This window comes from Equus przewalskii, chromosome 10 (genome assembly GCF_037783145.1).
Source record: "Equus przewalskii isolate Varuska chromosome 10, EquPr2, whole genome shotgun sequence".
Classification (NCBI taxonomy): domain Eukaryota; kingdom Metazoa; phylum Chordata; class Mammalia; order Perissodactyla; family Equidae; genus Equus; species Equus przewalskii.
This window is the reverse complement of record NC_091840.1, coordinates 14,461,057-14,484,883: the sequence shown is the minus strand read 5'-3', so window position 1 is coordinate 14,484,883 and position 23,827 is coordinate 14,461,057. Positions and strand designations below refer to the sequence as shown.

The 23,827-nt window shown below is 44.8% G+C and overlaps 1 protein-coding gene across 1 annotated transcript in view; it reads right to left on the bottom strand.

Annotated features, from left to right (window-relative positions):
* The window catches only part of PITPNC1 (phosphatidylinositol transfer protein cytoplasmic 1), a 235,275-nt gene that overhangs the window by 40,880 nt on the left and 170,568 nt on the right, over positions 1 to 23,827 (bottom strand). The window contains exon 6 of the mRNA XM_070561537.1: positions 4,054 to 4,149. Coding sequence (XP_070417638.1) covers positions 4,054 to 4,149 — 96 coding nt within the window. The remainder of the gene's footprint in view (positions 1 to 4,053; positions 4,150 to 23,827) is intronic.

Here is a 23,827-nt window from a genome sequence, read left to right as displayed (position 1 = left end):
CATTGGCTATGTGCTGGTACTGCGCGAGCTGCCGAGGGATGGTGATGAAGAGAATAGCTCTTGTCTTCCTGGAGCTCATGATATAATCGAGAGTTAGAGTGATGGAGAAGCCACAGACCAGAACTCCGCTGGCCTGCAGATGGTGGGTGGGGGAGCAGGATACCCAGGAAAGTGCACAGGCGAGGAGTCATGTTTGAGTTAAACCACAAAGACGGACTCTTTGCTCGACAATTGAGGGGCACAGAGGTGGGGAGGACCAGGGACTGGAGAAGGCAGAGGGCCATGTAAGGGCCTCCTAGCCAGTGAGAGGTTTTAAGTAGAAAATGACAAGGTCAGATTTCATTTGAGAAGGAAACCGTTGTGGTAGGGAGGAGGATGTTAATGATTTACAGTGTGTCCAGTAGATATTTCTTTGGAAATGGTTTGTTTGCTGAATGTTGTTCCCCTTATTCTCAGTCCCTGGCTAATGCTATTCACAGCAGACACGACAACCAGAATGGCCCAGGAAACACACTTCTCTCCCTTCTAGTGGGTTCATACTGCAGCCTGGATTCTGGAAGTCGAATGATGGTGGGGTTAGGGTCACAAAGGGGCCCTACGGAGCATACTTTTCCTAAGATTTTATTGCAGGCTCCCAATTATGCCTTTTCCTTTGTGGCCTAACCGCCAGGGCTAGTGAGGAAGAATTCTCCTTGTGCCGTCGGCCAGTAATCTTCCGGGAAGCAGCGCTTGACAGTGTGCACGACTGAGCCCTCTGGGGTCCTTTCTTCCACATCCATTAAGTAAGGGCTCCGGGACAGGCAGGGGTGGCTCCGGAATAGGCAGGGGTGGCTCTGAGTGTGAGAGGTGACTCCACAGTTCCATTCATCGCCAGTGACTTTTTCCTTCAAGGCAGAGTTTCCCAGCCTCGGCACTATTAACATTTGGGGCCACATAATTCTTTGTTGTGGGGGGCTGTCCTGTACATGACAGGATGTTTAGCAGCATCTCTGGCCACTAGTTGCCGGTAGCACCTCCAAGTTGTGACAATCAAAAATGTCTCCAGACATTGTAAGCGTCCTTGTGGGGCAAGACCGTGCCCAGCTGAGAAGCACCGCTCTAGAGGATGGTTTTCCATTCCATCTTACTGGATCTCTCAGCAGCCTTCAGCACAACTGATCCCTCTCTTCCTCTTGAACTTGCATTCCTGGATGCAGTCTCCTTCTAACTCTCTGTCCAATTCTTTGTAGGTTCCCGGGGCCTCCCCATCCTCTTCCTGATCTCCAAATGCTGCCATCCCTTAATGCTCGGATCTGAGCCCCTTCCCCATTATACTTTGTGCTTTCTCTCTCTCATCTAGCCCCAGGATTTTAACTATCTTCTATTTGCCAAATACTCCCAAATTTATCTCCAGCCCAGATCTCTCATCTAAGCTCCAGACTCATTTCTGCTTATTCTAGATATCTCGTTGGTATCAAAAAGTCCAACCATCTTTCTCCAAAATCCAATCCTTTTCTCACTCCTGTCCATCTGTTGTCCAAGCCATAAACCTTAAGGTTATTCTGACTCTTCCTTTTCTCTCATCTTCATATCCAGTCCATCACCAATCTCTGTCAATTCTATCTTCAAAATAGACCTCAAAACCATCTGGTCCCCATCTGCCAATTCAAGCCAAGATATAAGCTAAAGAAACAATAACATAGATAACTCTAATGACCTCAGTGGTTTCCTGACTTCCACTGTGCTCCTTTCCAGCCCATTCTCCATCCAGAGCAATCTCTTAAAAGCACAAATCAGATCATATGATGCCCCAGCTTTAGCTTTTTCAAAGGCATTCTACTGCACTTGAATAAAATCTCAGTGTCTTGCACGGCCCCATCCTCCTTTCCAACCTCTCTTGTGCCATTCTTCCTCTTGTTTCTGCTGCCACCGCCATGCTGGCCTCCTTTCACTTCCTCATGCATGTCACTTTGAGACTCCCGCACATGCTGTTCCCTCCACTTGGAGCACCATCCCCCAGCTGTTTTCATCCTGTGGGTCTCAGCACAACTGTCAATTCTTCCAGAACATCTTTCCTGATCCTATCCTCTTAAATTCAGTTCTCCTATCGTGGTCCCTTCCTGCTCACTTCCTTCTGGCATTTGCAACTTTTAACTCCATAGGTACCTATGTAATTATTTCTTTATTGTTTGGCTCCCCTGCTAGATTGGAAGTGTTCTGAGGGAAGGGACCCTCAGTGTCTCTTCTGCTCATTGCCATGTCCGTGTCTTCATATTGTATGTGACACTCAATGAGTACTCAGTAAATATTTATTGAATGAATGACAATTCACCTCTCATTTCCTTGGTCAAACTGCATCCAGAAAAGAATACTGTATGACCCAGGGAAATGAATGACTGTGGGGCACAAAGAAAAAGCTCTTGAGTGTCTGTGTAAATGACACGAAACTTTCCAGTGGTGGTTCTTGGGAGCACAAAGTGCAGGGAGATGAGTCAGCCACCTGCTGACTAGAAATGACACTTGGTGATGTCAGTAGTATCCCATATTTGCCCCAAGACTTTTACAGAATCAGGAGGGAACTCCTGAAGTACCACACAGGACTACACCAAAGCCCTCAGAGGACAAGTGAAATTAGTTCAGAGTGTTCTGGCAACACTGCTTTCCTGGAAGGCCCAGAGCTTCCAAGGAGGCCAGGACACCCAGGTAGGACAGTGGCCCCCCCAGGCCCAAGGGGCAATGGGGCATCAGCTTTACCCAATGTCTTGCATGATGCTCTGCACATGACGGAGGCCCCATAAGTATTGGTGGACTTGATATGAAACCTTTAAGTGTCTCCACAGAGTGAGAGAAGGGGAGACCACGTTTATTCTCTTCAGCGGGTCCACGGTTAGGCAGAGAGCATTTCATTTTGTTTTTCTGAAAATTCACAAGTGTGGTTGGCTGCAGAGCATAGTGTAAACTGAATACGTTAAAAAGCTCAGCCTCTGAGTCAAACTGAGAGTAATTCACATCAGCCTCTCCCCGCTCCTTCAATGGACAGCAGCTGCAGAGCGCACGGCTGCAATTAAGCAGCCAAGCATTTGCTAAGATCAGGTTAGACTTTTATACGCAAACAAAACCTAAAATGCAGAGGCAAAACAATCTGAACCGTACTGGCAGGCCAGTTTGTGTAACGGTGGAATTCCTTTTTAATGAGTTTATTTACTATGTCTTAAATCGGCCTTAATGAACCTGAGAGAAGAGTTTCAAGGTCCGTGTGTTACGGCTCAAGGATGAGTCTGGGGCCCTGAGTCCAAACATCTTGTGATTGGTTGCATGTTGCTAAACAACAAAAATAGCCTGCATCTGTTGCGGTTGCAGGGCTGGGCTGTTATTTACAAGGGGGTCACCCAAGTGCTGTCAGCAGCCATTAATAAAATACTAACGGGACAGAAATGGTGACTTACACCAACAGTGAAATGAAAAGGGCGGACCAAGGCAAACAGCGGTAGGGTGGAAGCTGTAGAGAAAGATATTCTCTTAAATTTATTCTCAGTCAAGATGAAAACAGGAGAAGCCGTCGTGAAGGCGCTTCTTGTCTTGAGAGCAAGGTTTCGTGCTGAGATGAGCTGTCAAAGCTTCGGTATTCATTCAGAAAGGATGAATTGAGCATTTTCTTTGTGTTAGACCCCAAAGACACAAATAAAACCCAGCCTCTGCCCTCACAGAGCAGGCAGATGGGGAGACTGGCTGTGCAGAGACCTGGCAAAAGAGGACGCCAGAGGGGGCTGCTGTTTCTTTTAGAGAGGCCAGGGTGTTGGATGGTTCAAGCCTTGTGAATATTTTGCCATCCAGAATGATGGCAGAGTTGAGAAGACAAGTAGATTAAATTGAATTGAATGGCAGCCAGGGCCAATGACGTGCCCTGAGGAGTAGGGACTTAATTTTGAGACCTGCATTAAAGAATCCAGCAAGATGTCAAACCAAACTGAGCCAACACAAAGACAGACGGAAGTCTCCCAGGTTAGGACGCACTTAGTAAGTATTTGTTGAATGAATGAATCTCTTCCACATGTCATCTCATCTACTGCTTACCTCAGATTCTTTGTAGTAACGTTCTGGAATTTCATCGCAGGCAATATCAATAAAGCAAACTTCTCTCTCTAGGTCTTTGGCTTCATTGTCAAAAATCTGAAAGAGCAGAGCAGCATATCAAAGGTCAGTGATAGCAGATGATCTTCTTGAGATGCCCGCGGGTTGCACCACGGTGCCCGAGGCGGAATGACACCCCACAGAGCATCCTCACATGGCTCAGTGCCCCTGGCTAGTGCTTTCCACCTGCCTCGGAATGTGCCAGAATCATGAAAGACTTTTATTCACTGCCTACATTTTGTCACATCAGAGGCAGCTGTAGCATCAATCACCACTTGGTGAGGGGTAAAAGAAAACGTGGGCTGTTTTTAGAAGTTCAAGAGTAAAGAAATAAATCTCTTCCAAAAATGAAGTACACTGATTTTTGGCAGTAAGTCTGAACAGGGGCATGAGGAGGCTGGAAAAGGTCTGGCTAGATATGAGACAAAAAGCAATAATATAGCCCAAGATTTAGAGAAGAAAAATGTGGGGTTTTTCATTAAAATTTTTCTATACATCTAATTTCACAAATAATACAGGCACATTGCAGAAAATACAGATAAACAAAAAGAAGAAAATAAAAATTGTCTACAATCCTATTACCCAGGGATAAACACGTGTCTTATTCTAGATCATCTGAGTACACATCGGGGTAGAAGGTGGAGCTTGGAAAGATGGACACTGCTTCTGCCAGTCTACTCCAGGTTCCACTGGCCGAGAATGTCCATCACTTGCAAAAAAAGCCCATAAGACAGCCAGATATATAGATATAAATTTTGGTGGGCAGATCAAGTTCCTCTAGTTTTTCCCATTGCCATTTTTCTGGTCTAAAGGGATGGTCTTCCCGGCCCTTCTGAAGGAGAGTAAACAGATTAAGTTTGCAAAACCACTTCATCCTTGGAGGAAGCCTTAACTGTATTCCCACCTCACTGCTAATTCCTGCAGGGGAGTCATCCTTTAACACTAATTAAATCTGACTCTTCAGAAGAGACTGAAATAATTTGGAAGAACAGGGTAGTTGATGCCTAAGCACATTGCCTTGACACAAATTTGGTGCCTATTAATGACATGAGCTCCCACAGGACAGCATCTCCAAGGCTCTTTACATGCTACACTCTCCTCGGCTTGATTCTCAAGTTGAAACTATTAATCCTTTCCAAATGCCTTCTGAGTAATATTTGTGCTGGTAATTATCCTCCAAGTCTGCTGTTTGCTCTGTCACCTCATTTTCTTCTAAAATGGTTGGAGACTAGACTCTTCAGATTTGTCCAAGGAGATTAACTCCCCAGTCTGACCTGAGGTGGCCACGGCTTTTTCCTCAAAGGCAGGGAAAGACTGGTTCTTGGATCAGCTCTGATTCCTTCCATTGCCACTTGAAGTCAAGTCTTTTGGGACAATCCTAAAGTGTTTGGGAGGGACAGGTGGATTGCTTGGAAATGAAATAGAGAGATGGTGGGGAAACCAGGTCAAGTTTGAGTGGAAAACTAATACTGGGTCTGATGTTGCTTGCACGAGTGTTTCTCTTTCTTTTTTTGCATGTCTCTTTTAAGTGTGTGCCAAGAGAAGAAAGATATGTGCCTCATTAAGAAAACAAAACAAAATGGAATACCCCAGAGGGAAGTGAGCCTGTAGACAGTAAATTACAAAAGAAGTTAGAGAGGTTTGACATTTATTGGTGGTAAAATTTACAGGACTGAAAGAAGGGGAAATAAACAGGAATTAAAGGAATTATTGACAGATTATGTGGCTTTTCTTAATTTAATTCAAACATTTGGATCAGCCATTATACCAGTTATCACATTATCGCCTCTCAGCTCCAAACTCGCCCTTTAGTTTCTGCTCTGAGATAATGGACTGGACCCTGCTTGCACTTCTCCTTTACAGTGAGTACAACATTAAGCCATGTACTGGAACGGCCCGGTAGGAAGAAGGGGGCTTCTCTTCCTGGTTTGCATCTTACTCCTGCTGCAGAGCCTGTCAGTGGAGACATTCAGTAGTGCTCTGTCCTCCTCGCATGCCCAGAGTGCATAGTTGCTTGGTGACCTCGCAGCCCTGGCCCTCACGGTGGCCGTCCTGATGTAGGCACCATGCACTCCAAGCTTAGCCTTGGAAGGGGCGCCCTGACGCTGTACATTTGCCCACCAGTCTCATCTCACTTGCACTCAGAGGGCTGTTTTCTGCTGACCAGCAACTGTGGACCAGCCGTGGTCCAGGAAATCCAGCAAACTTCTCCACCACCCAGTGGGCTATGACCACAGCTTCTCCAGTGATGTCTGAGTCACAGACGTGGAGAGGGGCCCCTTCCAAGTTTGTCCTTCCTCATGTATTCTCTCTCAGCTTAGGTACCCTTTAGAGTTCTCTTTACACCTTTATAGTTACTCCTATCAAAGTTTACTAATTTCTTATATAACGCTTCCCTGTTCAAACTATTTTATGGCTTATGCCTCCTGATGGGGCCCTGACTGATACCCTCACTGCACAAATGTGCTGTCCTCAGCTTTGGGGGCTACAAAGATAAGGAGGGCGAAGTTCTTGCCCTGAAAGAGTTACCATCTAGTGGGAGAGACAGACTGGGAAGCTATTCCCAAAAATACAAGGCAGACTAAAGTATTTGCTACAAAAGAAAGAATAGCCTGTGAAGCCAGGGAGAGGAGTCACTTACGTTGACTCAACAACTGCATCATCAGGATAGTAGTGTTATTCCTAATTTTCAGATGAGAAAACCAAGGCTCAAAAAAGTAAAGAGCTTTGCGCAAGGTCACAGAGCCAGTCAGAAGAGAAGCTCAAATTCAGGGCAAGTCTCCAGCCTTCATAACTGGGCTCCTCCCGGGATAAAAGGCTGCCTCTTGGCACCCAACCGAGAAGATCAATATCAGTCAAAAGCGCTTCCTGCTTCTTTCCAGAAAGATGAAATTGGGAATCTGGTTCTCCTCCTGCTACTTATAAAATGTATGTCCTGAGGAGCTGTTACTGGGAACTCTCCAAAGACTTGGTGCTTTTCTGCTCTTTTGCTGAATAGCTAAGGCTGCAGTAGACTCTACTTAGCTACCCTTCAGTTCAACTCTGGTCCCCTTCATTAATATGACACAATTTTCACATTGAAGTCCCAGAAATACCAAGCACCTTTCAGTAAATGTTTCAGGGTGAGGTGAGGTTCCCACCACCTGAACAAAGCCACAAAAAATCACTTTGAGGACCTCAACAATCTCTACAGGCTTGAGATTACAAAGAGCCCTAATTTCTAATAAATAATTAATCTCTCAATGATTAGAGATTTTAGGAGATGCTCTTAGGTGCTCAATAAGTGCCTGCTGAATTAATGGAAGGCATTAGCTTCTACTTTCCAAGGAGGAATCTATGGCAGGAATATTGCTTACTAATAGATTTTAGCTTCCTTTCATGAGCTGGAGTTCTATTTCCTTGGTTGTAAGCATCCTAACTTTCCATAATTCCCAGTATAGGGCTCAATGTAGAGTGGAAACCTCAGAGTATGGGCTGATGGGTCCTACACTGGGAATCAGGAGAGCTGAGTTTGAATTCAGTTTTCTCTTCCGTGTAACCCTGGGCAAGACCCTGCACCTCCTTTGGGTCTCCATATCCTCATCTGCAAAAGAACAGGCTTAGTCGAGATGGATGGCTGTCAGGGAGTTGTAAAATATCCTGGATTGTATCCAAAATTTGAGGAGGTGCATTTTTCTGAAGAGAGGGTTTGACCACTTTCATCTGATTATTAAAGAGATCTTTGGGCCCAGTAAGGGTGAGATCAAGTGACCCAGATGACCATGAAAATTTTCCAGTTAAAATGTCATGGTGTGGAGTGACCTCTGGGTCACGTTAGTGTCCTACGTCTTGCTCTTTGGCTCGTTCCTTCTCTGCCCCTTCACCCCACAGCCAGTCAGCTTGGGTGGTGCACAAAGGGCAGTTGGCGGGAAAACAGGAAGTGGCAGTGGTCACCATGCAGTGTAATCAGAGGCCATAGCCGGGGTGAAACAGTCTAATCTTCATGCTTAGTTTAGGGCATGATCCAGAATTAAGCCAACATTGTTACAAACAGAGGCTTAGCCAAACTATTCATTTGGGTTTTGCTAGTGGCAGCGGCAGCAGCTGCCAGAACTCTGGTCCAACCACCAGCTCTCTGAGGTGGAGTAAGAGATCTGCTGAGAAGCTTTACGACGAGATGCGCCTTGTTGATACATCAAACCAAAGCTCCTCCAGGATTGCACCTGACACAGGTGCTATTTACCTTTATGGTTTTGGGAGTTTATTGGGCAGAATTTATCTTCTGAGATGAGAGTTAGGTTTGAGAATTAATTGTGGTACTTTCCCTTTATCTCCTATAATAACGTTCCCATCTTTGGTTATTTATCAGAGACATGCCCACCCACGAATCATCTGGAGTGGATTTCAATGCCAAACCGGTTGACTCTCTTGATCTCCCTCCCCCCCACCAGGCAATGAACACTCAGTAAACAAAATCCTTTTAATATGAACTGAGCAATACTACAATAAGGCAAATCTCTCGAGTAAATGCTATCTTATAGATTCCAAAATAAAAAGAAAGTAATTTTCCCTTTTTTGTAAAGCATTATGAACATTAAATATCAAGCATCTTTAAAATCTTCATATACTTTGACCTAGTAAGCTTAAGCTTTGAGAATTTATCCTAAGAATCTTAAATAGAGGAAAAGCTTTACGCACAAAGATTTTCATTGTGACGTTATTGTAATGGCAAGGAAAAAAAATAGAGAAAGAAAAAAAAACCGCTTATATATCCCAGTATTAAAGAATGGCTAAGAAAACTGTAATAAATCCATTTGGTGAACCATTCTGTACCCATTAGTACCTCCCTTCTTAAAAAAGATTTTCCCAGGAGGGTATACACTGAGGTTGGTGGGATGGAGAAGGGGAGATGCCTCATATTTGATACAGGCAGATGCTAAGTCCTGTGGTTATAACTTAGAAGGGAGAAGTACACTGATAAATGGGGAATATGTCTTAATAATGTACTAGATTTCTTCCTTCAATAGGAGGGTCCTTCTAGATTTTGTAATCTCTCTGGTTTTGCTTCTAGATTTGGCGATCTCTCTTGTTACAGCCCGTCAAGGGAGAGCACTGTGTACAGATGCTTTCCAGAAGTCCACAAGCCTGGGGAGCAGGGAGCCGCAGTGCTTTCTCTATAACAGTAATGCTCGTGATGAAGATCCAAGTCTAGATGGGAAGTCTCCGTACTTTCTGCACATTTTTCCATAAACCTAAAACTGCTCTAAAAAATAAAGTCTATTATTTAAAAAAAAAAATTGAAGGGAAAAAAATGATCCAAGCTTAGTAGCTGTGTGGATTTTCTCTTCCTGCCATCTGCCCAAGCTACTAAGGATGCAAGGTAGAGGGGTGGTTGATTAGTAGGGATTTTGAGAAAATCTACCAGTCATCTTGTTTTATGCTTCAGATATGATTAAAGGGACAAGGAACGCCAGCTAAGCCGCTGTTTTCTTCTAACTTTATTTCACTGTACTGGAGAGGTCTCAGGGGAAAGCAATCAGCTAAGACACACCAACAAAGAATAGGTTCAGCGAAAAGGACAAGTGGCAGCAGAATTATTGTTTTAACCATGCTTTCATTTTAATGCTCTGGATTTGCAAAGTGGCCATGGGTTTGGTGGAGGGTCAGGGATGCTGGTCCCTGATTAGTACATTAGGCGTTTGGGGCTAGAGTTGGTTCACAGTTTATTGATTATTATCTAACAGCAGCATACCTGGTGGGGAAAGCACAACGGCTGGGAAAAAATAGTGCAAGTTATCGATGAGGAAAACCATCATTCCATTACCCTACCTCTACTGGTATTCTCACCAGGAACATTTTTGTGCCTACACAATTCAATGGTGACTGTTTCATAAATATGTACGTTCTATGATCCAACCTAAGAGCATGCAGCTTGTCTTCCACATTGCTATTAAGACAGCAAGAAAAAAGGATGGTCTTTTTTGGTCTCTGAAAACATTTCTGCTTCCTTCCCCACCCCAGAATAGAGAGCTAGGTAACTGCTATTTGTTCTAAAGGTGGAATTACTTCAAGACAGTGCTCTGAAGAGAAGAGACTAGGTGTCCAGCAATCAATAAACTAGCAAATAATTATTAAGCACTACTTTATATGTTCAACACTGAACCTCTTCAAACGTGTGAGATAAGGTCCACTCTCAAGGGGGCCTACGATTTTGTAGAGAAGAATAGATTCAGTGCAAGATTTAACCAACATAGCTACATAACCACATAAGATATAATCTATATGTTACTAAAGTACTATGTACTAAAGGGTGTGCTTCAGACAAGAGTACTCCAATCCGAATTCAGCAAGGAGGAAACTCAACCAAAGCTGGTAGTAGTCGGGGCCCAGGATCATTATTTAACTAGCAAAGGTGATTCAAAAGACTGGCCATTTGATGCTATTAGGAAAGGGGATTCCAGCTCCACCATTCAGTGTAGCACAGAGACATCAGAGCCTGGGGTATAACTTAGGGCTGCTGGAGTTTCTGTCTGGGGGGGCCCAGAGAACTGTCTGCTGGTGCCAGGGGCACTGGGGTAAGTGATGGCCCTAGACCCACTCCTGAAACGACTTTGGTCTTGGAGCCAAATTGGAGCCCCATCTGGTAATATGGTGGGAGGTAAACTGCTTTGATGTAATCCTCATCAAATGCTCCACTCGCCATTGGATTTAGTGGGTATTAAGGCTGAGTAAAGGAAACTCATCTATCAGGGTCAGGCCATTTTGTCTTAGATACTGGGTAAACCTCAGTGCTTCCCTGGAGAATGCTCCCTGGTGGAAAATATCATTAGTGCTTCAGTGCAGAAGGGAAAACTGTCTTTCCAAAGCCAGCAGGAGTCACAAAGCAAACTGAAGGCAAAGGTTTCCACCCACAGTGTATGAGAAAATTCCATCCCTAATGAGGTGGTAATGACACCTGTGCAGAGCTGCTGGCGGGGTGGAGAGTGGTGAGAGATGGGGCTGGGGAGCTCCAAAGAATGCCTCTGCGGATCCTGGTGGAATGTTCTTGTGCTGTTTTGTTTTCCTTACACTGTCCTCTCTCCTTAGGTTGCCACCTCACTTACCTTCCAGTGTATGGGTCTGAGTTTTAAAGGACTCCAAATAGACAATGGGAGGAAGGGACTCAAAAGGAGTCTTCTTTTCCAAAAGCTGTCTTTGGGCTAAGTTTAACTTCCAGGTGTTCTAGCTACAGGATCCTGGAAGGAGGCAGTGAAGGAGGATGGGGTAAAGCTCTTAGGGGTGTGAGCTGGCAAAGTGAGGACCCCTTTGTGAGGAGAAAGGGTTCAGGGAGTGAGAGGGGAGAAAACAGTACTACTGTTTATAAACTGGGTGGAATATTCTCATGACCCAGCAAGCCTACGGTGTATTAGGTGGCACTAGGGAGGGGCCGTTGTGTTAGGAGAGGATGGGGGTGGGGACAGGTAAAGCTCTCGAAGGAAGTGTGGAGCTCTAGGTGGTGGGAGACAGCCAGATCAGAGATGAAGACGGGTGGTGGAGTAAGGTGGCCTCTCTCAGATCATCTGTGGGTCTTCTGCACATTATCTGCAGGTCTCCGGACACTAACCAAGGGAAGCTGGCAGGGCTCCCAAGCAGGATATAGAGTTCCCAATTGAATGAGGACAGCTCCCACCTTGGCAGTGGAGTAAGGATGCCAGTGGGGGCTTTGGAAGGCCAGGAAACATGACTAGAAAAGAATCAACACATGTCAAGCCACCTTGAGGGAGCTGATTCAAACAATTAGGGCATTCATGTTGTCAGGAAAGGAGGCCAGCCTGCTTCTTGCACCAGTCAATGAATACGTTTCTCTGTGTTCGTTTAAGTTAACTAAACTCTTGAAGAGAACTCTCTGCCAAGAAGGCTTGCAAGACAGGTGCTTGAGGAAGTTCAATGGAATGGTCATTCCCAGCTGAAGACAGAGAAACATGTGGTAGACTTCACAATTGTTCAGTCTGGACCCTTCATGGTTGAACTAGCATAGAAGGCACACCCTCCAGGGTTTTTCTTTTTCAAGTTTCTCGAGAACTAGATGTTTTCAACTAGAAAAATGTAGTCGAGTACAAGAAAGAAATTAGCAACCACTCATAAAGGTTATACATATCTTAATCCTCTAATCCTTCTAGTATGGGACAGACAAAAAATTTTAAATTAACGCTACACAAAATCTAGTGCCATATTGTTCACAAAAATAAATAACTCAATATCTTTAGTAAGATATGTTGATCTTTGTTTTTTATTTTAGACTCCCTGCCCCTGAAGCAATCATTTTCTTATTGATTTTTTGGGGGTGTACAGTTCTATGAATTTTAACACATGTTTGGATTCCTGTAACCACCACTACGATTAAGATACAGAGTAGTTCCATCACCCCAAGAAACTCATTTATAGTCACAGTCTCCCCACACCCCAGTCCCTGGCAACCACTGATCTGTTCTCCATCTCTACAGTTTTGGTCTTTCTGAGAACGTCATACAAATGGAATCATACACATTTTAATCCTTTGAGACTGGCTCCTTTCACTCAGTACAATGCCTTTGAGATTCATCCTGTTGTGCAAACCAGAGGTCATCCTTTTTATTGCTAAGTAGCATTTCATTGTGTGGATTTACAGCAATTTGTTTATCTATTTCCCTGTTTCTAGTTTGGGAAAATTATGAATGGAGCTGCTGAAAGCACTTATGGACATGTTTTTGTGTGAACGCAAGTTTCACTTCTCTAGAGTACATACTCAGGAGTGGGTAGGGTGTATGTTGATTCTTCTTTATAAAGAGATGCATGGATACTCCTCTAGTGGATTGAATGGTGTCCCCTCCACCCCCATTCATGTCCACTAAGAACTTCAGAATATGACCTTATTTGGAGATAGGGTCTTTGCAGATATAATTAGCTAAGGATTGCCATGGACTGAATGTTTGTGTCCCCCCAAAATTCTTATGGTGAAACCTGATGCCCAATGTGATGGTATCAGGAGGTGAGGTCTTTGCTAGGTGCTTAGGTTATTAGGGTGGCCCTCATGCATGGGATTAGTGCTCTTATGAAAGAGACTCCAGGGGCCAGCTGGGTGGCATAGTGGTTAAGTGTGCGCTCTCTGCTTTGGTGGCCTGGGGTTCGCCGGTTTGGATCCTGGGCGCAGACTTACACCCTGCTCATCAAGCCATCCTGAGGCGGCGTCCGACATAGAAGAACTAGAAGGACATACAACTAGGGTCTACAACTATGTACTGGGGCTTTGGTGAAGAAAAAAGAGAGAGACTCCACAGAGCTCCCTGGACCCTTCCACCATGTGAGGATATAAGAAGTCAGCAGTCTGCAGCACAGAAGAGGGCCCTCACCAGAGCCCAGCCAGGCTGGCACCGTGATTTTGGACTTTCTGACTCCAGAACTGTGAGAAATGAATTTCTGTGGTTTATAAGCCTCCCAGTGTATGGTATTTTGTTATAGCAAACTGAACGGACTAAGATAAGGATCTAGAAACAAAATCATCCTGGATTTAAGATGGCCCCTAAATCCCTGACTGGTGTCCTTATAAGAAGAGGACACAGAGAGACACACAAGGAGAAGATCATGTAAAGACAGGCAGAGATTGGAGCGATACTGTCATAGGCCAAGGGATGCCTGGAGCCACCAGAAGAGGGAAGGAGCAAGGAAAGATTCCTCCCTAGAGCCTTTGGAGCGAGCACGGCCCTGCCAACACCTTGATTCCAAACTTCCAGCCTCCAGAACTGTGAGAGAATAAATTTCTGTTGTTTTAAGCCCCTCAGTTTGTGTTAATTTGTTATGGCAGCCCAAGGAAATGAAGACAACACTCTACTTTTCCTTTTTTTTAGGATCCCTTTCTTCCATTCTGAAGACCAAGATGACTCTCCATTCTCCGGAGCTGGAAAAGCTGGCCTTCCCAGAGGCCTCACTGCCCTGAACTCTCATGAATGAAGGCACTTGGGCCTTTTTTGTTCTGTTACTCAATGTGCGCAGGGAAAAGAAAGAGGTTAGAAAACAAGAAGAAAATTCACAAAGAACACTAAATGTGGACTTCAGACTGGTGACAAAGACTCTCCTTAACCAAACTCGAGTCAGGCTCCTCTAGGTCCTCTTTTTGACCAGGCCTTACCCTTGGGCTCTGACCTTGGCCCATTTAGTCCGGTTTTAGCAAGAATCCTGTTGAGATGGTCTAGGGAAAAATCCCCTACTATTGATATCTTATCACCCTGGCCTGCCTTCAGCAAGAATTCTGTCGAGTTCGCCAGAATCCCCCTTCCACCCGCTGACCGCGACCCTGCACCTTGGCTCTCAATCTCCTACAGTCCTTGTCGTGCCCAATCTCTCTCCCCTACTACAAAACCCCGCTGCAGTAGACCCCCTGGATGAAGTCGGCCTTCTTCATTCTTCTTTAACAAGTGTCATGAATAATTTTTTCTTTGACATCGGCTGGTGGTGGAGATTTGTCCTTCTCCTTTCTCCACCCACCTCAAAGGTTGCAGAAAATTCAGAAACAACAGACAGAAACCTGATGACAACAGTATGGAAGGGACAGAAAGACAGGAATAACATAGGGCATTGCTCATCGGTAAAGTTCAAAATAAAAAGCTGCTGGTCAACGTACCTGGGCTTGAGAACAAGAGAGAGAGAAATGAGGAAAGGATGCCTGTGAAAGCAGCAGGGCGGAGATCTGAGCGTAACAGAGCATAGCACGGTGGATATGAATTCACAGTGTGATCTCTTTGAGGGAAAGGACACTTCTTTCTATTCCAGGATTTGTGTCTAGAAAGAGCTCTGCCATATGAGGGGAGGGTGGAGAACCATTCTGTGCTGTGACCTGAAGTCCCATGCAGAGAACAACGGTGAACCCTGGTTCATTCGGGTGAGATGAAAGGTGAGGAAGAAGGTTCAAGAGACAGAAATCAACGTGACATAGAGAAATAGATTAGGATTGGAAAAGCAACGTTCTAACAAGGTGCTCTAGGGCACGGTGACTAATTAAGAAGAAGATGGAAAAGTACATTAAAGTAATGCAGAAGGGTCATGAATGCTGTGACTCAATTCGTTTACTAAAAAGGCTTTAATGGCACAAAAACGCTTCTAAGTTACGGTTCCCAGGGCAGCTGTAACAAGGCTCTTTTCATAAGCTTTGTCTCATTTCAGCACAGAGCGATCTCAATTCAAATTCTTCCTCTGGGCCACGGCCCCCTTTGGACACAGAGACTGTGTCATGAGATCAGGCCAACTCTTCACATGGGCACGTGTGGGTACTGGCGCCTGAGATGGTGCATGGTTTCCCTGCAGCATGATCAATAATGTTTCCTAAAATAAGTCAGAAGCTGAGCTTAAAATAGTTTCAATTTCTCCCAGTTCCTTCTTATTTCAAGCCATAGGGTGGTCTCCGGGAACTAGAATGGCTGGTTTTCTCTCCAGTTGACAAATTGATATTTAACTTGGAAGGGCTCACATGCTCGCTGTGGGCCAGCCTTCAATAGCCTCAGTGTTTAGGGTTTGCCGCGTCAAGGTGACTTTGATCCTTGTCCTTCCCTAAGCCTCTTTTGAGCCTAAACAATGAATCCTTTGCACAAAGAGGCAGAGTTCCCAACACAGAAAAATTACTGGTACCTGCTTTTCCCTGAGAAGCTACCAAGTCAGCCTTGAGGGAGGAGAATAAAATATGGCGACAGATGGCTTGCTGAGGGCTGCATGGTGGGACGGCCACGCCCGGAAGTCAAAAGACAATGAGGAGAGTCGCAGGAAGGCTGCCAGCAGCTTTACTCTCTGGAGGCCAGAGTTTCCTTCTCCTGTTCGCCAAACAAGCGTCCTGAGGTACTTCACGAAGGGCCTGTGTCTCCTTCCAGCTCATTCCTGGCGTGCCTCTCTGGGCAAAACAATGGGATGGGCACCAGCCCAAAACCACTTAAAAATCATGATAGATTGCATCTAGTGTCAGAAAAAAGCAAAATAAAGGAACAAATTGTTATATTTTCCTGGTAGGTTGTGTTTTGTTTGGTTTTCCCTTCTGCGTGGATTGGTACTAAATGCCCCCCGCCAAGGCAAAGACAGGGTACCATGCAAGGCCTTGTCGCTGAGCTCCCTCTTTTGGAGGAAGATTAGCCCTGAGCTAACATCCGCTGCCAATCCTTCTCCTTTTTGTTGAGGAAGACTGGCCCTGAGCTAACATCCGTGACTATCTTCCTCTATATCTGGGATGCCTACCACAGCATGGCTTGATGAGCAGTGAATAAGTCCACACCTGGGATCCGAAACAGCCAACCCTTGGCCACTGAGGTAGAACATGTGAACTTAACTGCCACACCACTGGGCTGGCCCTTTTCTTGATCACTTTTTAGTAAAGCAACAATATGTATATTTTGAATTTAAAATAATGAATTCATTTTGGGGGAAATATTTGGTTATGGTTAAAATCTTGGGCTCCCAGAGATCGCAATGCCTATCTCCCTGATGGAATTGCCAGGGGAATGCTACCTCTAATAAGTGGTTTTTTAATTTATTTATTTATTTTAAAGATTTTATTTTTTCCTTTTTCTCCCCAAAGCCCCCAGGTATATAGTTGTATGTTCTTCGTTGTGGGTCCTTCTAGTTGTGGCATGTGGGACGCTGCCTCAGCGTGGTTTGATGAGCAGTGCCATGTCCACGCCCAGGATTCAAACCAACGAAACACTGGGCCGCCTGCAGTGGAGTGCGCGAACTTAACCACTCGGCCACGGGGCCGGCCCCTCTAATAAGTGGTTTGTCTCAGCTGTTGCTACTTTTGTTAAATTAAAGGGTCATAAATCACTAACATTCAGGGAAGGGTTGAACAATTATTTTCAGCTCCAGGCTTTAAAAGTCTCCCCAGTATAAAGTCAAATCTTGCAAATGGCAACAGAGCCATTGTGACGTATGTTTTAAAAACTATTAACCTATCAAACTGGAGAATCCAGAGTAAATGTCCTGGTTGGGTTGGTTTGGATAACTACCAGGACGTGGAAGATGAAATAAACTTAACAGGTGACAGCAAAAGTCTTTCATTTCACCAAATTCTGCAAATCTGGACTAACAGCATCCTAACGGCTCTAGTAAAAAGGCAGCCACTGCCTAGGTCCCAGTAAGTGCCTCAGCACTGTGCGCACACGCGGCCCCAGGCTGTGGGGAACATGCTATACAACTGATGTATCTCACTCATCTGTGTATCCCTCAGTCTTTTAAAGCCTCAAATATAATCAAAGGTCAACACAATTTTTGTTTTTTCTTTTTTGCTGTTGTTGAACTGAACCATCGGGCTAAATACCGTCAACTTTGAATTTTAACATTATCATTTATTTGCTAGTGTTTCATTCTTGTGTTGTCTGCCAGCAGATGACATCTTGTTAGCCAACAAGTAGTAGCAGATGTCAAAGTTTAGAAAAAATTTGTGCAAGAAAAAAAAGAAAAAGCCCACCTACGAAGTCTCCTTCTTTCTGCAAATAGGGAAAAATCATCGCAAAATTTAGTTTAAGGGACTGAATCTCTTGGATCAAAGAATAGTTTGAGAATCACGCCTCAGCACCAACCACAGCAGGAGGCTGAGGGGCAACTTAAGATCCTTGCACAGAACATGCCCTTCCAGCATGTTCTAAATAGCACTTCCTGCACTTTAATGTGCGTGCGAATCACCTAGGGAATTTTGCTAAAATGCAGGTTCAGGTTTCGCGGGTCCTGGGTAGGGCCTGAGAGTCCAATAAACTCCCAGGTGATGCTGATGCTGAAGATTCCATAGACATCTGATATTTGGGGAATAGAAGCTTAAGGCAGGGAGTATGGAAGAAAGAGACTCCAGAGGGAAGTAGTAGTCAGGTGGAATTCCATCCCGGAGTGGAAGCCACGGTGAAGTGATCAGATTTGGGGTCTAAACGGATCCCCTCAGGCAGCTCTGTGGGAGAAGGGTTTAGTGAGACATTGTTCTGGAAAAGAGATAAGGAGCTTAACTAGGGCAATGTAGTTGGAATGGAGAAGATAGGATGGATGTAATAATTAGGAGGTAAAACCATCCAAGTAGAATTCCCAGGCTCAGCAACTTGGGTACAAAAGGCACACGGAGGCAGGGAATTTGGCCTCTTTTCCCTAATCCAATCCAACCTACTGCTGCTCTGAGTGACCCTGTTAAGGCTTCATCAGCAGTGTGCAGAATTTAGAGGCCAGGGCAGAAGGAGTCTACCCTTGTCCCTGCTTCCGGGTTCTTCCTGCTTTCTCTCGGGGTGACTTTTCAGAGCAGGCAGCTGGCATCCTTCCTCCAGGGCTAGAAGAACATGTTGGCCTGAGCTCAGCCAACACTGACCCCTCACACTGGGCCCGCAACACCAGCTCTGTGATGAACGCAGCTTGGAAAACTGAAGGAGGCCAAAGGCTTCTCAAAGGTCAAAAAATAAAACACAGGGAAGCCACGCATGTTGGGGAAAGGACATTTTGAAAGTCCACACAGACCCAATATCACTAATAGAGAATTCCAGCCAAAGTTGCACACTCTGAATCTAATCGTGAGAGCACAATTAGGAAAACCCAAGAATGAGGGACATGTACAAAATGTGGCCTGTGCTTTTCAAAATGTTGGTGTCATAAAAGACAAAGAAAAGCTGAGAAATTGCTCCAGATTAGAGGAGACCAAAGAAAGTGACAACTAAATGCAAACTGTGAGCCAATAGTGGAACACAAACCACGAAGGTTTTTTATTGTTGTTCACTGTAAAAGACAATCTTGGGACAATTGGCAAAATGTAAATATGACTATATCAGATAATAGTATTGCATGAATGTTAAGTTTCCAGAATTTAATCGTTGCACTATGGTTCTGTAAGCGAAAGTCCTTGTTCTTAGGACATGCACACTCAAGTATGTAAGGGTGGAGGGTCATGCTGTCTGCAACTTACTCTCAAAGTGTTCTGGAAAAACATAATGTGTTAATACTTACGGAGAGAGAGAGAGAGACAAAGCAGATGTAGAAAAATGTTAATAGTTGGTGAATCTAGAATCACTGTATTATTCTTACAACTTCTCCGTAGCTTTGAAATTTTTTAAAATAAAGATTTAAAAGAAGGTCACGAGACATCGTTTGCTGGTTTGGAGAAAGCGGCTAATATGCCAGAAGCAGCTCCTGAACAGGAAAACTGGGCACCTCATCCAGTCGCGAGTGACTTGCAATCTGCAAGCCCATCCGCTCTGGGGAGTCAGCACTGTGCCCTGAAATAGGGGGTGGGCAGTCCCAAAGTTCTCTTGGAAAATGCTACGTCGGCTCTGCTGCATCATGAAACTCCTGGCTCCCTCTCCCGAAACCTCAGGAGGCTGCACTCTAAAGGGAACAGCTTATTAGAAAAGCGCTGTCTTGTAAGAGATTTTACTGGGCCCCATAATGATGCTGTACCATCCCAGGGGGTGGGCACCACACACTTCCAACCACTGCACATTTCTTCCTCAGGGCTCCACAGAGCAAGAAGGTAGCAACCCAAAGTTTTGCTTGAATGGTGTTTCCTCCAACTGCAAGTGGAAAAATGGGCCTTGTCGATCCTGAGTTTCCCTCTGCTGGAGGTAACGTACCCCATTCTGGGCCAACCAAGGAAAGCAGAGTGGGGCTGGTCGGAAGGGTTACTGCTGAGACCATTTTAAGGTCAAGCACCTGCCACGTTTTCAGACAGACAGTGGTTTGTTTCCACGCTTATCTGGATATCCACGGAGAACAATCTGAAGGAGGGCTGCTAACAAGAATTCTTTTGCACCTTTCCTCCTTTTTTCTTTCTCTCCTTCTCTCCCTTTTTATTATTATTTTTTAATGAAAAGAAAAAAAACCTCTCCTGGCCCAGAGCCTAAAATTGCTAACTTGTGATGCTAATCTCTCCTCCCTGGCACTAAGCCATGCTGCTGGCTCTGTGCCTGTTTAATATCGGGGCTGCTGAGAGCAGGTTGTGTCAGCGTTTCCATTATGAAGCTCAGCTGTAAAAATGCTTCTGAGATGGACGGACGGTCTTCCAGGCAGAGTTCTTACTCCAGGCCTGGTCGCGCAAGTGGTGGGCCAGGGGTCCCCAGCCTGCATTTACAAACCTTTCTCAAGGCTACTTGGCCCACGAGGGTACTCCTTTAGAGCTTTTTGGAAAAGCCGGTTTTCTGGATGATGCTTCATTTGCGAAACATCTCTTTGAAGGCATTGGAATTTGGGTCTGGGTGAAAAAAGCTCACTTAACCTTTTTTTTTTTTTTTTTAGAAAAAAGAGAAATGCCACATTAGGTATTTGAGAAAAGAGTGTTTTCCCCCAACACTTGATAAAGAAAATATTTTTGTCTCTACTCTCTTTTCTCATTTCTCTCAACCCCATTTTTCATAACTTATGTCAGACTTGTTTACATACTGAAGACTTTTTCAGCCAAACTACTGAATAATTCCCTCGTTTATCATCCATTGCCCACTGTCCCATTAATTCAGTTAGCCAGTTTAGGGTAGACAGCTCCCATCTCTGACGTTTCACACTGAGGTCCACTCTAGCCACAGGATCTGCTTCTTGGCAGCAGAGGTGGAATGTGGAAAGAGCAAAGGACACACAATCAAAAGACTGGGGACCTCAGTTTGTCAGTTATTAATGGCATGGCCTTGGACAATTTATTTAAACATCTTCTAAACAGCAGTGCCCTCATCAGCAAACTGAGCATAACAATATGCACCTTGAGATGTTGTCAATGTTAACTGAAATAATATATAGCACGGCGCTCTCTTAACTTCAGTGTTAGGTATCATGCTTTGGTGCTGGTATCCCATAGGAGCTCCATGAGTGCCTATTGAATTCACCTGATCTCCTGATAACTGCAGGAGGCATTTTTCTGCCTGGCACTGGAGGAGTTTTCCAACCTGGTTTTAAGGGCCATCTTCTTGCTCATTATTTATTACTTTATTGTCCATTATGACTCCCAGGCACAGCCCACAACAGACACAAGGACTTACTGCCCTGCCTTCACTTACCACTAACATAATTTAGAGGGAAGACAGAAACACAAGAGCCACTAATGCAATTTGTCCTAACTAAAACCTTCACTAAGAAGGATGAGGAGGTTTTCAGGATGAATATGCAAAACAGGGGAAAGTCACAATTAACCCAGTGAAGACTTTCCCGCATCAGGGGCAAAGTCTGTCCCCGGGGCTGGACAGCGGCTACAAGTTGGCAGGCAACATGGGTCCAAGGTCTTGCACAGACTATGGAAAATCCATGAACAGTTCAGGACAAAGACTTTTTTTTTTTTAAAGATTGGCACCTGGGCTAACAACTGTTGCCAATCTTTTTTTTCCCCCTGCTTTATCTCCCCAAACCTCCCGTACACAGTTGTATATCTTAGTTGCATGTCCTTCTAGTTGTGGGATGTGGGACACCGCCTCAATGTGGCCTGACGAGCGGTGCCATGTCTGTGCCCAGGATCTGAACCCTGGGCCGCCGCAGTGGAGCGCGCGAACTTAACCACTCGGCCACGGAGCTGGCCCCGAGGACAAAGACTTTTGCAGAGCAGTCTCTCTTTCTATGTGGTGAGATATGCTGAGTCGTTTTGGCTGTGGGTATTTTGAGATGTCCTTTGGCACTTGATCTCAGCTGCAGAAGGCACGTGGGGACGAATAGGCAGGAAAAATAAATCGTTCAGACATCAGGCTCTAGGAAAAGAGTTCTCAGTTCAACTTTGCTCCGGTCAAGGAACCCTTAGGTTTATCCTTAGCCTCGTTTTATTTTTAGCTCATTTCCATTTGCCTTTGGGTCTCTGGGGCCAGCCTCTCTTTCCTATCATGATGTTCCCACCTAGATCCTCTTTCTCTCAGAATCTGATCACTTTCATCCCCTTCTGCATGTGCCATCAGCATCCTGCTACTAGCTTAACATCCTCACCTTCTAATCCTGGGGTATCCGATTTGAGCAGACTCAAGATGACCCAGCTCTGTCCCTCCAACCATGTTAGAAGATGTATAAAAATAGAAGACATGTTTAGAAAGCCATTTTCCTGACTATTTCAATTGGTAAACATACCTTATAAGGACCTAAACCTCTGAGAAAAGTCCTACTAATAAAGAGTTTTTGAAAAAACAAGATGATAAAGGATATCACTGTCACTACAATTCCTCTTAGGAATATTTGCTGCCCTACAAAACCTGGAAGGAGAAAAAAAATTTTTTGACAATGCTTTTGTAACATGGGAGGGATTATTTGCCTTTCCTCACTATGAAAATTTAAAACTTCAACCAAGCTTTAAAAACTCAGGTAGCAGATTCTACGTACAGTTTTATAATTTTATTTTTAGAGCCAAATATAGCATATTAATTATATAAGAGCTTGTGCTCTGAGGCCAAACTAATCTAGAATCAAGTCCCAGGTCTGACACTTGCTAGCTCTGATCTTGTGCAGACCACTCGCTCGCATTAAGCCTCAGCTTCAGCCGTAAAATGGGGATAATAGTTGTGAGGATTTAGTAAGATGATGGCTGTAGACAGGTTAGGAGGATGCCGGACTCATGCCCAGGAAATATTCCTGCGATATCCATATTGTTATCATTATCACTAGCCAATTTCCCCATCAATGTCATCACTACTACTTCCCAACTTTTGAAGTTACTTTGGTTTACCCTCTACCCATTTGCCTTCCTTTTGCTGAGAAAATGGGCATAAGAAAGATGGCTTGCTCAAAAGGGCCATTAGATGGGGCTCTGCCACCATCACCTAAATCAGCAAGTGGCTCTGATTCTGAACTTTGGAACCTGGGAAAAGGCGTGAGAGGACTATTGATCTGTGATTACTGCTCAGATTGACCAAATGAACCACAGGTTCTGGTTAAGAGGTGGCCCAGGGTCTGCAACACAGTAAACACCACAGCACTCATGGTTTGGCATGTGTGTGACAAGCTGGGTTGTGGGCATGAAATAGAAGAGACATACTCCCTTAGAATATAGAGCTCAGCAGCCAGCCTGGTGGCGCAACAGTTGAGTTCACATGCTCTGCTTCAGTGGCCTGGGGTTCTCTGATTCGGATCCTGGGTGTGGACCTACACACTTCTTATTGAGCCATGCTGTGGCAGGCGTCCCACATATAAAGTAGAGGAAGATGGGCATGGATGTTAGCTCAGGGTCAATCTTCCTTAGCAAAAAAAGAGGAGGGTTGGCAGCAGATGCTAGCTCAGGGCTAATCTTCCTCAAGGGAAAAAAAAAAAAGAATATAGAGCTCAGTACTGAAGAGGAAGCATATTCAGAATCATTAATCAATTTATTTCTAAAACATGATTATAAAGACTACTTGGAAGAAAATTTAAAAGCACGTTTAAATTCCTAGAGGTTAGTGGTCATTTGTAGAATGACTGGCACTTTTTAGGTCTCTTCTCCTTCTAAGCTCATGCTTTCTAGCCACATGGCCTCATTGCTGATTGGTGTTAATTACAAACCAGCAATCTGGAGACCCCTGGCCCCTCACTCCACCAAAGCCCTTGGACCACGCTCCAGGTTCTTCTTTACTCCAACTCATGTCCACATCTTTGTGATTTCAGTGTCCATATGGACAGCCCACCCCATGCCTCAGGCCTTGTCTCCTAATCCCTTTTCTGCTTCTCTTCCAGTGACATTCACCTCCACTCTACACCTTACCCACTCCCCCCTAAGCCCCACCCTGGTCTAGAATCTCCCGGAATTATTCCACTTCTGGAATCTGAAAACTCTAAATACTTTTTCCTCCAAGCTCAAGCT